Consider the following 13679-nt stretch of genomic DNA (forward strand, 5'->3'; position numbering starts at 1 on the left):
GCACAGTGGTTATACAAATTCTTCTTCATTATAGGTTATTACAAGCTGTTGAATATAGTTCCCTGAGCTGTGCAGTACAACCTTGCTTATTTTATATATAGTAGTTTGTGGCTGATTTTTACTTCTAAAGAATTCTATTTTTGTACTGCCTAAAGCTTCTTTAATATGGAACATACATTACTTTATAGTCAGAAAAAAAACTATAAAGCAATTTCTCTTAGAAAAGATAACCACTAACTACCCGCTAGTGAAGTGGTAGCACGTGTTTTGGTTACGTTGTTCCAGGGTAGGCGTGGGTTGCTTTACCAGAACCAAGAAGAATTAACAGGGAGGCAGTTTTTATAAAAGCAACAATTCAGTGTCCCTGAGATATGCAGAACACGACCATGATGAGCACTTGAGGACGTCCCCACCCCTGCGCGCTGCACATTCCTGTAATTCTCTGACATTATCCATCATAAAATGTAAGGCTCATCAACAATTCTTTAGACGCTGACAGCCATTTCCTTCGGAAAGAACGGACGGCCCAACGTGAAAGTCGTAATGGATGTGATTAGAAGGATCGGCAGTCAGACGTGGAAATACGATACGAGCTTGTCTGGGAAGCCTGCAGCCACTGGGGACCTACGTGGTGGATTTATTAACCGCGTTTCTCTGCAGTCTGATCATCTCATACTTCAAGAGATTCTATTTGGCTTCTATTTAAAGACCATGTCAGGCGTCTGCACACTGGCAGGGGCTCGGTCCCTACGTGTGAAAACGTTTCAGGGAGAAAGTGAGTCAGTTTCAGGCTCTGTGGGCTGTGCAGGCCGAGGTGGACAAATGCAGGAGCTCCCACAGTCTGCAATCACACGGTACCTTCTGGGAGTGCCCAGGGCCTCCCGGAAAATGCAGTGACTTCATGGCCAGAATGCCCACACCCTGTGGCAGGCCCCACCCCAGGAGGCAGGAGCACCAGCACCCCATCTCTCGGCTGCGAGGGGTTGCCGTCCTGGTGTAACGCCAGTACATGGTCGGCTCAGCACTTCCTGTGTCAGGGAGTTGCTTCGAGGGAAGGAGGTGGCCAAGTGGCTGGTGGGGCTGTGGTGGCTCTGCCTGGCCCTTCCTGCTCTCCCTGCATCCTCCGTCTCTCCTCCCTGGGCAGCCTCCAGATGACTGCCCTCTGGGATCACCCGGATGGCCGCACCTCATAAGCCAGAGCAGAAAACATTTGCAGCTAAACGGGGATGCCATTTGTGAGTTTCTAACAAGCTTGTCACTTACTGGGATGATCCTGAGCCAACAATCTGGGGACATAGAAATCTCACAACTTACCCCACAAATAGCTCTACCCAGTGACACTTCCCTCTAGATGGAAAGGAAAATTAGCAGGCAGGCCATATCTGATCAGTGTTTCCGTTTCCTTATCTGATTGCGATTACTGCAGATTTTAATTGTCTGCTGGTTGGTAACTAAAAAGTATGGTGACCCAAGTGCCACAGTGTCTTCACACGGATGAAGCAGGAGAGGCGTCTTACCTCTTAGTGCCTGATGATCACTGTTCTAAGTCGCACTTCCGAGACTGAGAAGACTTAAGTTAAAAATCTCCGTGTGGTTTGCCAAACAGATGAACCATTTCAACTGATTTAACTGATAGGCCTTCTTTTAGGTGGTTTGTGGGCCTGCCTGATTACAGTACAGGTTTTTAGGAAAGAAAAGGTATTATTAACTGAAGCTCTATACACTTTAACTTAGCCGTCCTTTTCCTTTATTACTTACAATAAAGTAGAGTAGTCAATTGTTTCATTAGCACTAAGAGAACATATTTATTAGCTAAACCCTGCCTGGGCAACTAGGAAGATGATCCCTTATACAGAAAAGAGACTTCATCCTTGTGAGGTACCAAGAAGGCTCTGCCCAGTCTCAGCCGTGGCCTCGTGGACAGCGTTACCAGTTAGCGAGGCAATCGAGCAAAGACAAGGCGCCTCCTCTGACTTGACCCTCTACAAAACGGGTCCACACGAGTTGTTTCAGAAGAGTTTAAACAGGGAGGTTAGTGGAGATCTTTGGATTACTAACAACAGTCCGACAACAGTCAGTGATGAAAGTCACCAAGACCAAGCATTTGATTTTAGTAATTACATTTCCTCTGGGGATCACCGATAAAGTATTTCTATGGGAATTTTTTCTATGGAATAACAGCTTGAGTTACAAGTATTTTAAAAAGAAGATAAACATCGTTTTAAAAAGGCTTTTACCTAGATCTTCATCTGCCGTAACATTTTTGACAGCTTCAGCGTGTCCACCTAAGGCTGTTGGACCTCTTGATTTCCCATCTACTGATCTGACAGACCCGACACAGGATATTTGCTTCTTTAAAAGTTTCCTTTCTGTGAGCTTCCTGGGCTGTGCAGAAGAAATGAGGCACATTTGCTGATGACATTGCAGGCTGACTCCCAGAAAGTTCTTTCTACTCACAATGATTCTTTATTGTGTCAGAGAACCGGAGAATTCCCAGACTCCCAGATTCCAGTGCTTTACTAAGTCGTGCAGTAAGTTCCGGGGGAGGAGGGGAAAGCCCCACAAAACACCGGTCCCCTAAGAAGGTCTGGCATCTGAAACAAGCAAGCCACGATGCTGAGATCCAGATGGAGCTGATGAGCGTGAGAAAGAGGCGAGGTGCGCAGGTGCCGTGCATGCAGTTTAGGATTTGTCACTGCAACCAAATTTGGATCCTATTAGGTAAATGAGCCATTAGTGCACGACCCCAGGAGAAATAACTGAAAAGAAGTAAAGGAAGGAAACGAGGCCGGGCAGCTGTACGGCAGAGACTGTCAACTGTGGGAGGAGAGCAACTTGGGGGAAAGAAAACAATCACTGCATCTCAAACTCATTTCCATTTTTCAGGGAAGGGGATGCAATTCAGTTGTTTCTCATTCGTACTGTCCTTGACCTTGATACTTTTTCTTTTGTACTTTTGTCACTTTTTCCATTTGTACGGTGGCCTTTGTCTTGCTTTCCTCTTGTATTTGACCTCGTGCTCCCACAGTGGGATTAATTATAATCCTTGGTTCGTGAGACTCCTTCAGGGCCCACTTTTATAAAGATGCTTTTAATAATAAGCATACAATGAATGCAGCCATAGTTTTGGAACTTGGCCATTTTGGTCTAGGGTGCCCAAATTCTCCATTTCAAGTCCAACATTCTTAGGTTGGGTGTTTCGGCTTCTTCTGGTTGATCCAATTCTGCTGGAGTCTGCGGGTCAGTTGGGAGCCCGGGGAACTTGTTTTTCCTCCCATTTTTCATAATGGGCAGGACAGTCACCTCAGATCACAGGGGGCACTTTTCTTGCTGGTTGTGGGAGGGCGTGAAGCAGCTTCCATCTCAGCGAAACAGCTGCTACGTGCGCGGCCTGTGACGCTTTCCAGCTGGCTTTGCCCTGCTTTTCTAGGGTGTGACCTCTGCAATTTAAAGTGAGCTTGCTAATGGTCCCAGTGTTGGGTGATGGTCCCTTCCATCTCTCCCATCTCTCCCAGCTCTGCCCTAACCCAGCCTCGGGGTCAGTCTAAGGCCCCGGGGAAGAAAATACTCAAAGGTTATTTTTCAGTCACCAAAAGGTGAAAATCGTCCATAAAAATAATGACTATGGCTGTTATTTACCAAGTGTCAATGTGCCAGGTTCACAGATAAGATAATCACTTAATTCTTGAAACAATCACACAACGTAGGTATGATACGCATTTTTTAAGGAACTAAGGCTCAGAGGAGTGAGACCCTTGCCTAAGTTTACAAACACAAAGCATGTGAGCTAAATGCAAATCTGTTTTCAAAGGCTGGCACCTTCTCTGCCTCCAAAAGTGTGGAGTTTGGAACCAGAAGGTCTCATGGCAGCTCTGGGAGGAGCTGCCAGTCCTGGTTGCTCCCTGTGGAACGGCCAGCACAGGATGGAGCGGCGGTGACGATGCTGACAGTGACAGGGAAGCTGCCACCTGCCCTAGCGTACTGTGTGCTGGGTGCTGGGCTGGGTGCTTTCCGTGCCTTATCTCCTCAGACCCTCCCAAGGGCTCTGGGAGAGGTGCTTGCTGTCTTCCCAGCCCTGCGTACTGGGAGCTGAGGCAGACGGCTCTCAGCTTATTTATCTGCCTGATTGAAATCACACACAGACTCGGTACTTTCCTGGTGCTCTGTGGCTCCTCTTCCCTTTTCTTTTCAAGGATGGAGAAATTGTGCTTAATTTAACATAGGTCTACATTTTTAATCAAGAGAGAGCTAACCCTTGGCTCAAAATTTCTTTTAGCTGAATCTTAACGCATCCAGTGACAAGATTTTACTGAGGTGTGGCCTCCCCTGCCAGCTGCAGTCCGCTTGACACTGGGCTGCAGAGATGGGCCGTGCTCCGGTGTGAGCCACAGCAGCGTGGCAGGGCAGGAGTTAACCCCCAGGCTCTGGAGCCAGTGCCGGATTGCCGCTGTCTGAATCCTAGCCCTGCCGCTTATTCACTCTGTGCCTTTAGGTGAGTTATGTATAACTCTCCGTGCCTTACTTTCCTTATCTGCAAAATGGGCAAATGGCACATACTTTATTAGGATTGTTGTGAAGATCAAATGAGTTGATCTAAAGAGGCCACTATCCAATAGAACTTCCGGCGGTGCTGGAAATACTCTCTTCTCCGCTGTCCACTAGCGCAGCCACCAGCCACATGAGCACCTGCCACATTGAGCCCATGACACGTAGCTGGTGTGTCTGAGACATGGAATTTTTCATTTTATTTATTTTGATTTGAATCAACTCAAATTGAAATCATCCCATGTGGCTACGGCTGACCATATTGGATAGCGCAGATTTAAAGCAATTACGACTGTGCCTAGAACTGTGTGATGGCTACTGTCATTGCTCCCCACAGAGGGCCATCCAAGTGGCTTTCCTTGGCTCCCAGATACACTGTGTGGAGTCTGTCGTGGCCTGTTCTCACCTTGCACTGAAAGAGCAATTTAACAGTTTTATTCTAACTTCCATTATCATCCCATCCCATCTCAGGTCTTCACAGCATTTATCACTACCTAAAATTAGGTCATTTATTGATCTTTATGAACCGGAATGTCAGGTCCACGAGAACAAGGGCTTTCTGCCTGTTCCCTGCTGTAACACCAGTGCCCAGAGCAGGGAGTGCCTCCCTCCAGTAATCCGAGCTGACCCTTTTTAGAAAGCATTCTCTCTGATTGAGAATTAGTGGTAATCTCAGCTAGTCTCTGGTCTGACATCCACCCACCCCCATACTCAAGGTAGTTTTTTTTGTACTGGTGACATGAGAGGACTTGAAACCCTTTTCCAACTGGCATGCAAATAAGGCAGAGGAGGAAGGACAGCTGGCTCCTGCATGCTTTTGGGGAAGCTTGCAAACAAAAAGGCCAAAAAACCATCAAGCCACATAAAAATGAAATAAAGTTTCATTTCAGAGGGAAATGCAGAGTGTGTGACATACAGGATCTCGTCAGGTGCCCCTTACTTACACCTGGACGGTGACTACTGTCAGGGGCTGGCTGTGTGGATTCCCGGGGCTCACACAGCACCACGCCAGAGGGGTGGCTCGGCCTGTGTGAACCGGGCTCAGTCCTCCACTTTCCAGTGGGGGCAGGAACTCAGACACTCAGGAAACGCACATGCTGAGCTTCGATGATGCTTTTCCTGGTCCGTGACGGAACAAAAAAAAAAAGAGGACGATGCAGCGAGTTTTTCATCAAGCTAACTTTATTCAGTTCAAAGGATCAGTCTTTATTTCCATTTTAGAACTTCCCAATTAAAAAATACACTGCTCCACGAGCTCTACAGGCCTGGAAACCACTCGAGGCACCAGCAGGTTATGGTGACCTCAGCGATTTTGTTTTCTAATTTATCTTCTCAAGTTGACAAGGCCCATTAGAACAGGCGAAGCAACCAGTCCTCCTCCTAAATGTGCACCTTGAGGTTAAAGATCAAGCCAGCATAGGTTCAAAAGTGCTCACTGCGTCCTCGGCCCTGTGCCTTCAGTTCACTGGGGATATGAGACTCAGCCACCGAAGTACAAAGAAAAAGTATAATTCAGCCCTCATGAGGCACACGCCAAGCACAGGGGCCAGGGGAAGGGTAACCCACTGCTGCACCTGAAGCTCTGTCTCATGTACCTGCTCGCCTCCCGCGTGAGGCCACAGGTCCCTGGCAGGCGGGGACTGCATCCCAACCACTTTAGCGTTCCCCTGCCACCCACGTTGCCAGGCACGTGGAGGGATAATAAATGTTGAGTAGCTAAGGGCTGCAGTGACCCGGACGGTCCTGTCCTGAGGAGGCTGGGACTGGAGCTGATCCTTTGAGATGGGGGGTCGGGGGCTGGTTTACACAGGAGGAGGTTAAGTGTGAATGGAGCTTTAGAAGTCAGTGAGACCACAGAGAGAACATTCTGGGGAGTGGTGGAAAAGAAAGTTACATAGAAAAGCTTGGGCTGGGTTTGAGTTGCTTATTAAAGGTTGCTCAGAAAAGTTAAGGTGGAAGAGACAGGAAATGGGGAAAAGCTGAGCTTTTACTCAGTAGAGGCAAAAGTTCTCCCAAAGGGAACTGAGTCTGGTGGGGATGATGCGGGATGGAAGGAAGGGAAGGGCGGCAGCAACAGACCAGGGAGCTCGGAGGGGATCGGCGTGAAAAGGACCGCCTGGTCCTGACTCAGTGCTCACGTGCCGAGCACCAAGCGACGCGGTGTAAACGCTCCGAGGACTAGATACTCTGATCCCATCCCACACAGTAACACACAGGCTGAAGGGGCCAAATGACTTCCTTAAAGTCACAGCTAGCAAGCGACCGGCAGGGCTTCATCCCAAACCAGGCTGACTCCAAGGCCACGCCATGAACGCGACTCTTCTCCCCAGAAGAAGATGAAAGGCTGGCGTGCCCCACAGACACAGAGCATCGTCTGCCCCATAATCCACTTGTTAAAACCCTTCTTCCACTCTTTCCTTTTCCCATATTTTAAGTTTTAAGCTTCTCCAGCCTACTCTCTTGGGCTCCGTGCTAAACCAGAAGAATTTCGGTGCTTATTCTTGAGGATGCTGCTTGTGAAAAGGCCTCTCAGAATAAGAGAACATGTTTCTTCACTGCTAAAGCTGCAGAAAAGCAGGCACTATTCTGGGCTAACAAGCTAGTTCTGTTAAAGAGCCACACGCTTACTGTGCTATTCAGTGTGGAAACACGTGTAAAAGTGTACACCCCTGTTCTGTTAAGAAACAAGGATTTTAAGACATCTGCACTTTAGAGATTGTTGCTGACTCGTTTCAAAATGTAACTTTTAACTTCCAAAAGTTTGCTTTTCTAATTGGTTGCCTTACTTGACGATGTATCATCTGAGTAATGCAAAAGAGGTAACTCTTTTTTGAAGATACAGATGCTTTCAGGCTTCCTGGTTAGTTAAAGGAGGGATGTGGTACTCTCTTCGTACAGAACGTTGAATTCAACACAGACACTCATGCCTTCTGTCCTCAAATCGACGGGGGTGACTGGGATGGCTCGCCAGCGTGGGGAGGAGCGAGGGGAGGATGGAAGGGAGGAAGATGACCCGGTAGAGAGTGGTAATAGTAATGCCCCCGGTCCTGGTGAGGGGCTGGCCTGACTAACCTGCTCGGAACGTCCTCCAGGTAAGGTTATCTGCACAGTCATTGTTTTACAGCTGATGCAAGGGACAGTTGGTTGTTTTGATCCAAAGACGACATGGAATTGATGTGTAAATGTCCTGAGTGGAGACAAGTGCAGGCGGTCAGGAGGAGAGAGCTGAGCCCCGTCTATGAGTCAGATCGAGCCAGGTGGCGGTGCCCAGGGGAGACAGGCAGGGCCTGGGGACGCTGTGGTTGTCACATCGGGGAAGGAGCACTTCTGGCATTGGGTGGGTGGGGCAGGGGGGGCTGCTCAACAGCCCGCCATCTGCGGGGCAGCCCCCACAGCGCTGGACAACCCGGCCCCGAATGCCACAGTGTTGCGGTTGAGATGGTGGGTTAGCCCGTCTAATCTGAGGCGGGCATTTTCCCCCTTTTGACTCAAGGTTCACTCTGTGCTCCTTGGGTTTCCTGGATGGCTAGCAAACTGTGAGTGATGGGGCTCTCAGGGGGGACAAGTCCCAGCCACCTGCAGCCTCCTTCCTCTAACTGACCTTGGAGGACAGGCAACGGCCAGTGAGAGGCGACCAGGGGTCCTGTCTGAGGGAGGCTCTTCCCCACTTCTCCAGCTCCGGGGACGCAGGCGCGCGGGGAGGCACCGCCTTGCCCGCTTCATTGCTGGGTCAGGATACACGCGTCTCCTTTCTTTCGCTCCGAAGGAAGGGGCTGCACATAAACTCTAATTTGCCTAAGGATATAATAATTTTCCTCCCGTTTTTTGGACAGTATGAGATTTTGTTTTTCCTGTATGAAATGCTTAAGGGAACTGAGGACTGGAGAGGGTGAATGCAAGCGCCCCAAATAGGGCCACAGTATTATGGTTATAAAGCCATTTTCTGCAGACATTAAGTGGATATATCGAAGTCAACCTAATGTACGCTTTGAACAGGAGCACTCCAATCTACACTGGGGGATCTCTAGGAAATGCTCATGGTTAAAGGCTCTTTAACACGTCTTGAATGCAAAGAAATTCCTGTTTTTAAGGAGACCACTAAACGCTTACATAAATCTTAGGATTCTGAAGACTCCCAAGAAATTTATGAACTAATGCCAAAACTCTGAATATTTTACATGTACTGGCACTTTAAGAAAAGGTTTCCAAGCTGGGAGAAATGAAAGTACAGGCTCCATGGCCACCAGGAAGCCCTGTTTGTCAAAAAAGAGCCATAATTTAACTTTGTAATTGGCACAAACATACTGGAGAAGCTAAAGAAGTGAGTGTCACGCTGGTAATTTAAGAAATGGCTTTCTACTTGGAAGAGGTCTCTTCCAAAGTAAAAACAATTACTCAGGTTATAAAATCCCAGTTTAGAAACAAAATGTAAAGATGCAGGTGCAAGCTGAAAAGCTATTTATCTTTTTCTAAAGAAAGCTTCTGTGTTAAGAACAAGAAAGAAGGATCTCCAATAGAACATGGAAGACTGCATGAAGAAATTATTAAAATATTCTTGAGGCAAATCCTTTCATTTGTACGTTGCTTGGTGACTCTGTAAAGCGAGGTTCTGTTTCCCTCTGTGGGGGCATACAGAGTGTCAGAGCTCACTCTCTCAATAAAGAAAACACCTTTCTCTGAGCACCTCCGAGCAAGGCTGCACGGAGGACAGCTGGGATACGGCGACAAACAGGACAGGGGAGAACCCACCGCCGTGGAGCTTATGTTCCTACCGGGGAGGGACAGGCAACCCCGCACACAGTAATCCGTACAAAGAAGCGGGCTTTCTGCAAAAAGACTAAACTGAATTGCTCTCCCTAGATTCCTCATAGATCATTATTTAAGAGTAGGTAAACCTGAGCAGACAACTAAAATGAGCTATAGCTTAAGAAACGAGTAACTTTACAATTTACTTTTTAAAAATCTCAGACAACATTACATTACATTAACCTATAAAGCTACTTTACTCCTGCCAGCTGAGTAATGCTCTAAGATGCTGTATTTCTCTGACAAATTCTTAGTAGCAACAATTGCATTATCCTTTAATATAATTTTATGTATTATTTAAAACCCCCCAATTCTCTTTGGACTGCTAGTGAGGTGGTAAGTTAATAATCTATATTTACCTAAAGACTCGTGAAGAAATGAAAATTTAAACAAGGAAAAACACACCTTACCACCTCACGATCCCTGCAGTTCATCTGCTAAGTACTTCTGAACACTTCTCCTTAAAGCTCAAATTCAGACGGTGAAATCAATGGATATTTTACAGGCATCTGATATATCTGATAACGTTTTACAACCATAGTTTAAAATCTCTAAATAATATATTGGTATTAAAATATACTATTTGGAAGCACATATGTGTGTGTGTGTATGTGTGAATTAAGGTATATTAAAAGGAAATCACTAAAAACAGACTCGATTATACACCACAGAAAAGAAAATCAGCCTCTGGGATGCGAACTGTTCTCAACAAAGAAGGATTTTTATTCGTCTCGCCTCCGCACAGCCTGCCCGGAAGACAAGACGCGTCGCCCTCCCTGCAACATGTGATCCTCTTACTCTTTTTTTCTGACTCTTATTCTGACTATGGTCAATTGTGAAAACAGTGAGGGTGCCTCACTCGTGGAGGAACTCATGTTTCTCATGGTCCTCATGTCACCTGATGTGGGGGCCATTTTAGAAACACTCTCCCTTTGGAGAAAACCATGGTCAAGGCTGTCCGTGGCCAGGCATCCCTGTCAGACGGACCAGGCCCCTCTGGCAGCTCATCCCCAAGACGTGCCTGTCCCAGATCAGCCCCCTGCCCCCTGCCACGCTACAAGGGCCTCTGGAGGCTGGTAGGGGTTCCTTGTAACCGGACCACAGTCAGCGTTCCCCAGACAGCCGCTCGGCGGCTCCGAGGGACTGAGCTTCCTCGCCTGGCTCCCTCGCCCGCGGCCCTGTGCCCGCGCACGGGAAGCGGTGCTAGGGAGGCTTCGACCCGACTGGTGTGCCCCCCTCTCCCTGGCGCGGCTCAACAGTACCAATGAGCTGCGTTACTCGCCGGGGGGCATGCAGACAGAGAGCAGCTCAGCTCTTCCCTTCGGGGGACGGCATTTGTAAATATATTCAAATGTTTTGTTCAAACAAGGAAAGTGATTTTCATGTGACTGTTTGGTAACTTCACCAGATGTAGAAGACACTCATGTTCATCGGCCGACACAATGACCATCAGAAAGACTTCTGAAATATTTTATTTCTGGATTTGGCACATTAAATGTGTCTGTTTAGAACTGGAGCCCACGAATTTACAGGTCAGATTGGAAATAAAGCTGTAAGGCCCTACACAGTCACTGTATCATCCAGAATCAGAAGAGGTGGTTAAATGTGAAGATGAAATTGTAAAAAAATAACCTGGCAGGATTTTGCAGAAACTGGAAGGAAGCAGCCAGATGCCCCACCTGTAGACTGTGAACAGGAGAGTTCTTAACAAACAAAAAACTGGGACCTTCATCTAAAAAACAGAGTAGACTTAAGAGATTTCTGGTTGCTCCCCAAAGACGAAATCTGTGCTGGATGAAGCTGTGTTACACCACAGGCAGCATCGTGCGTTCCATCCACAGGTGCAAGGAGCGCGGGTGACGAGGTGCCCGTTAGGGTTTGACCGTCTACACTGTCACTTCCACCCTCCTGCCGGGATTTACAGTTCTGCGGACCTCTGATACCAATGCTCTGAAACTCACAGCTCTCTGCTAGGAAGACGCTGGCCCCAACTGCTTAACAATCTCTAACTTCACTTGGTTTTCCTCTGAGGCTCAGGGGTGGATAATCTGCTTCCCGTGTGAGTTTCAGACTCGTGGTGATACTGGGAAGTCCTGGTGGCGCTCTGAGCCTACCTGGAAAGGCAGTCTTCTGCAGCCATGGCCTGCTGGTGGGCAGCATTTAATGCAGCATCTAGACTTAAGTCAATGATCGTCCAAAACTGCTCTGAGCTCCATCCCACAACTATGGATGAGACCCGAGAACACCCCCAAACAGACAGCACTCGACGTGACCGTCTCCGGGAAGGTGTCACCGCTGGCCTTATTATTTTCAACTTAGATGTTTACTGTGTCTTCTCCCCTCAAAAAACCTGCCTTTGCCCTCAAACAATAAGGCTGCGCTTCGCTCGTCTCTGAACCAGGTCCTAGCACCGCAGCCTCACTAGACTCATAAACCTCTTTCAGTCAAAAACTGACTCCAGCACTTCCTTGATGGGAACTACTTCCTCACTTGAAACCCATCTCACCATGCAGTGGCCGGGGAGGGTTACATATCCTCTCTGTCATAAAAGACTGCGTTCCCCCCTCCCCTGACCCACCGCGACAGGGCCGGTCGGTGAGCAGGCACCTCAGCGGCTGCTGTGTCCCGCCAGGATTTTCTGGTCCAGTCACCGGACTCAACCAAGAGAGAAAGATGAGTCACTGTCACAGTCTAAGACTGACCCCGCCTTGAAAAGGATAGGCCGTACCCAACAACCCTGCTACGTTCTTATCTGTGGGAACATAAAATTAAAAAACAAAACAACAACCCTTCCTCATCTCGCTCATCAATGTGCAAGACAAGCATTTCTAAAATCTGGCTCTGCTCCCCCATGCCGCAGCCACCAGTGCCCTTCACCCGGGCTGGGACGTGTGACAGTTGGAGAGAGAGGGGATAAAAAAAGCCTCCTTCAGGGTTTGGGGTCTGGCAGGAAGCTAACCTCCTACACTCATTCATGATTAGAAAAATGAGCTTAGAAACCACTAGAAAAGTATGGCGATCCCTGGATTATTAAGCTATGACAGTGATGGAACTGCATCTCGGGGAGCCAGTGTTTGTGCATTGACGTTACAGCAAACATGGCCCTTTCAGAGAATGATGCCACTCATTTCTAGGTGGAATGTGCAACTTTTAAGAAAAACAGCATTGTAATAATACTGGGAATTAGAATTTGTATGTGGTAGCAATGTGTGAGCAATGTCACATAAGAAATGCCTCAAAAACCCTCTTACCTACGTAGTAAACAACCAGGGTCCAAGGTACATTTAGAAATGGGGTGGGAAGGAAATCAGAAAAGTAAAAGATTATGCATCCTACTCGGATCTCAATTTAACCTCTTATGTGTTGTCAAAGAGGTAACAGAGAAAAACTGTAGCAGCAGAGTATTCTGTGCCTCAAATTCCATTTATTCAACATGTCCTTTTTTCTCTCTTTTATTGTAAGCTTTAAGCATCTCTGGCTTGCTCTTTTGTGCTAACCGATGGAATTTTACTGCTCAGCCCTGAGGATCTGGCTGGCAGGAAGAATCTCGAAAAGAGAACACCTATTTCCTCTTCCCTTATGGCTCCAGAGGCGTAGAGCCTTCTTCTTGTTTCATACAGTAATTTCGGATAAAGTGGTAAACCGGGGTAATCACAAAAATATCCATTTCTGTCTGCTCCCCAGTGTGGAAACTCACAGAAAAACATAACCTCCTATTTCCTGATTAACAAAGAAGTCTTTTAAGACATCTGTGAGATGCCTTCAGAGAGTATGGTGAGGAGCTATAAAATGTAACCTTTCACCTCTAGAAAGGCTGCTTTCTAACTGGTCGCCTTACTTGATAATTTATTGTCCTGGTCATAATATTTAAAGCAGCATCTGTGGTTTTTTTTTCCCTGAAGGAATAAATACTTGTTAGGTTTTCTTATTTCATTTTTGGGTTGACCAGAAGAACTTGATTGTCTTCCCTTTTCCTTTCATGCATGAAGTATAAATGATGCACCTTTTAAAATCTTTGTCTTATTTAAATGATCCCGTCCAAATTCAGCTGGTGGGTAAAAGGCCCAAAAGCATGGGACAAACTTATCTGCTAAAGAACAAAAGAGGGCAACTGTTTTTTTTCAAGTTTTTAAAAATTAAGTCCATGTATATATTAATTCAGAACTCTTTCCTCTAACTTATTCCTAAATGGGAGAGGTCAGAATCTGGTTTAACTCAACTGGCCTCATTACCAACGTGCTCCACTTAAATTCTTGTGCAGACAGCGTTTATTGGGTCCTCTGCTGTTAACAGGAAGCTCTGCTCTGCTCCTTGGCCACAGACAGAAC

General features: G+C 47.1%; 1 protein-coding gene and 1 long non-coding RNA gene across 7 annotated transcripts in view; one reads left to right on the top strand and one right to left on the bottom strand.

Annotated features, from left to right (window-relative positions):
- Positions 1–13679, bottom strand: part of CCDC92 (coiled-coil domain containing 92) — a 29615-nt gene that overhangs the window by 12183 nt on the left and 3753 nt on the right. The window contains exon 2 of one of the 6 annotated variants that reach the window (XM_072953394.1): positions 7618–7732. The exons of 3 other annotated variants lie outside the window; for them this stretch is intronic. Coding sequence is in view for 2 of the 3 variants with exons in the window: in XM_072953390.1 (XP_072809491.1) it covers positions 2238–2409 (172 nt within the window). In the remaining variant the exon portion in view is untranslated. Of the gene's footprint in view, positions 1–2237; positions 2435–7617; positions 7733–13679 lie in introns of those variants that run through there. 2 more of the 6 variants (XM_072953390.1, XM_072953389.1) reach the window with 2 other exon arrangements.
- Positions 2528–12143, top strand: LOC140690979 (uncharacterized). Its single transcript, XR_012066400.1, has 2 exons — positions 2528–2721; positions 10023–12143. It is a non-coding gene; the product is annotated as an uncharacterized lncRNA (long non-coding RNA).

Source organism: Vicugna pacos, chromosome 32, assembly GCF_048564905.1.
Source record: "Vicugna pacos chromosome 32, VicPac4, whole genome shotgun sequence".
Taxonomy (NCBI): Eukaryota; Metazoa; Chordata; class Mammalia; order Artiodactyla; family Camelidae; genus Vicugna; species Vicugna pacos.